Source organism: Pipistrellus hanaki (assembly GCF_964339955.1).
Source record: "Pipistrellus hanaki genome assembly, chromosome: 1".
Taxonomy (NCBI): domain Eukaryota; kingdom Metazoa; phylum Chordata; class Mammalia; order Chiroptera; family Vespertilionidae; genus Pipistrellus; species Pipistrellus hanaki.
The window spans coordinates 4,053,964-4,057,179 of NC_140503.1; the positions used below are offsets into that span (position 1 = coordinate 4,053,964).

Consider the following 3,216-nt stretch of genomic DNA (forward strand, 5'->3'; position numbering starts at 1 on the left):
CATCGAAGAGGTGTGGAGCCGTGGGGTGTAAATGGAAATGTTCTAGCAGTGTGAAACAGGTATGTGGAGACACATCATAGCGCAATAGCAGAGTGAGGAGGGCAAAGAGAAACAAGCAAGATGACGGAGCTGGTTCTGTCAGTCTGGGGTGGTTACAGGTGCTTTTATCTGGCAAATTCTGCATGAGAAATCCTTGCGTTTGTTTTTATTTAATTTACTTCCAGACTACCTGCACTAGCTTTCCCATCTTAAAGACAAGGAAACCGAGCCTCAGAAAACATGTCATGTGCTAAGGACTGGATAATCCTTGTTGCATGAAGGCCTGGCCCTACGACCAGCCAATTAGGGGGTCCTGGGTGATCACTTATCCTCTGAGCTTCTTTGCGTTTTTCCTGAAAAAAATTTTTTTTTTTTTTCTGTAGAAACACTGGTTTATTGTATGGAGTTTCCAATGTTTACCTATAACTGATTAAAACGGGCTGAGCCTGGAGTATTCTACTTATTTCCAGATGAATTCTTCACATTTCCTGGCTTTTGAAAGTTCTCCTTCCACAAATCTTCTACAACTATGTATCCTCGTAAACCCCAGTCGTATAATTTCTCCCCACTGACCTGGACAAATACGAAGGCTTGTTGTGGATAATACAGCGAGGCAGCTAATCCCATGGAAATAGGTGGATATACCAGCTTCTTTATTTTTGAACCTCTAGCCAAAAGGAGTCCAACAATGCCAGCAAAACCAATAACACCAAGTCTTGGAAAAAATCCAGGAGGAGCATTTTGGAGAAATTCATAGCTGTCTGACCCTCACTGAACCAAACTTTTCATCTTGGGCTCAGTTTGGGAATACTTTCCCTGACACCAAGTTGTATATGGCTTGCAATACTGTCGGAGATGTGAGATGCTCTCTTCAAGTTGAGTCCTTGGCTCCTCCACATATTTAGACTGAACTTCGGGAACAGCGTAGAGTTCATTAACGTTCACAGAAGCTTTGTGAGTTGCGTCCTTTTTCTGTGATGCATAGACTTTGAAGGTGAGTAGACTCAGACTGGCTGGCCCCATGGACCTCTGGATTACCTTGAACATGTCGCTGGCAACGGCGGCTCTGGCCTTTTTTCCTGAATTTTAAGGACTCTATCGTGCACATCCTTATACGTGCTCCCAGAGACTAGACCCTAATATTTCTGCAGGATGCTGCTTAAGGAGGGGCAGCTGGGGGTCAAAGTAGTTTTGAATTTCCAGTTTCAGTTGGTGTCCCTGAATTCCCTTTCCCCCAAAAGCTACAGTAAGAGATTCCTCAGGGACTCGATGGAGTTTATTTTCCTTCTGAATGTGTGTCCTTAGCGCTCTCTGGAATATTGGTTACAATAGGTAATGGAATCAGAAGTAAGGAGACATTAAGAGGCAACCGACACAGGGAAAAGCTATAAAAATCCGAGTAAATGAGAAGAAACGTGTACTTCACTCACTCACACTCATCATGATGTGGAACACGTGGGGGTTGGGGGGGGAGGGATTGGGGGATGGGTTGGGTGTCTGTCCACTTGGTTCTGACGGGGAGAAGGAGTCGGAAGGGCAGTGGGGTCCTCAGAGAGTGGCCACTGGGGGCGGCGTGGCCGGAACAGGGAAGCCGGATGCTGTGGGCGCTCACAGCTTGGCACCAGGGGTTGGGGAAGGGAAGGGAGTGATGTGCGAGCTGAGACCTGGGAGCCATGGAGGCGGTGGTGGGGCAGAAGGAGCCAAGGCGGAAGAAGCCTGTGGCTGGGATTCGGTGACGCTGAGGCTCGGAGGAGGCATGTATGTCTACAACAATCACAGTCACTTCCTGAGCTTTGTTTTGTGATTTTCCGGGTGAACCTTACCTGGAATTCTGCCGTCTCCCACGGAAAACAGAAAAGCTGGAAACGAAGGTCTTCTGCCATTCAGATTCCAAATGACAGCGGCCCGATCCCGGTGGTTGGAACCAATAGGCTTTTGTTTTGGTCCTTTATTTTATTTGACTTTTTTGAGATTTTTTAAAAAAACATGTATTTAGTTTGACATTTTATTTTTATTTTTTGTCTTATTTTATTTATTTTTATTTTTTCTTTATTTTTTAAAAATGTCTTTATTGATTAAGGTGTCACATATTTGTCCTCATCCCCCAATTCCTATCCCAAACCCCTCTCCCTCAGACTCCCACCCCCCTGTTGTCTGTGACCACTGGTTTGGCTCATATGCATGCACACAAGGCCTTTGGTTGATCTCCCCCCCCCCCCCCCCCCCCCCCGCTCCCCTTCCCTTTGAGGTCCGACAGCCTGATTCATGCTTCCCTGTCTCCGGGTCTGTTCTTGTTCATCAGTCTCTGTTGTTCATTATTTCCCCTAGATGCGTGAGATCATGTGATACAAGGAATTCCTTAATAAGAACTGAAAATGAGACCAGCCATAATGGTTATGCTGAGAGGCAAAATGAATCAGTCTGTAGTGAGTTCCTTTCTGGGCTAACAGTTCTTTTGAGTCCCAATTTCAACATCAAACAGTTCCTTATGTACATGCCAGCCATGATATTTCAGTTCTGGGTGGTGGACAAATGGTGTGATGGTTAGCACTCTGGACTCTGCGTCGGTCCTTCAGTGAGGCGTGTTAGGAGGCACTGCTGGCCCGGGCTCAGGCCTCAGGAGGTCAGGATGCCGGTGCTGCTTTCCTCAAGGTGCCAAGATGGCTGCTGCCCCTCCAGCTCTTAGGCCTGTGTCCCAGGGCAAGGCTTACAGCACATACCCCCCCCCCTCCCCCCCCCCCCCCCCCCCCGCGGAGCAAGTGCCCTTAGGGAATGTTCCAGAAAACCCTCTCAGCACTTCCCACCTGCCTGTCATGGGCTGCCCAGTCGCAAGGAAAAATGGGACGTGTGCTTTTTTTTTTTTTTTTTTTTTTTTTTTTTTTAAGTGGGAAAATGGCTACCTGCCAAAATAGAGGGGTTTGCAAGTGAGGTGGGAAGGGAACTGGATTTTGAATATTTATCAGCAGTCTCTGCCACAGACCTCCACCACCCTTCTTTCCTCCCGGCTCCCGTGAGACGGAATCAAATGGCAAATCCACCCCCACGGTTGTGTCTCGATAATCGTTCTTATAACATGCCCTTTTCCCCCGCGGCCCACGCAGCCCACTTCCGAATGTCCCAAAAAAGGAGAAAAAATACAGAAAGAAACCGGGAAAATTCGGAGTCCAGGGACATTTC

The 3,216-nt window shown here is 47.5% G+C and overlaps 1 protein-coding gene across 1 annotated transcript; it reads right to left on the bottom strand.

Annotated features, from left to right (window-relative positions):
* Positions 1-402: 402 nt before the first annotated feature.
* On the bottom strand, positions 403-1,104 carry LOC311633088 (MICOS complex subunit MIC26-like). The gene is given in 2 exon segments (XM_084905324.1): positions 403-807; positions 811-1,104. Coding segments are annotated over 2 exon segments (588 nt in total). The 5' UTR covers positions 1,087-1,104; the 3' UTR covers positions 403-495.
* Positions 1,105-3,216: the final 2,112 nt, after the last annotated feature.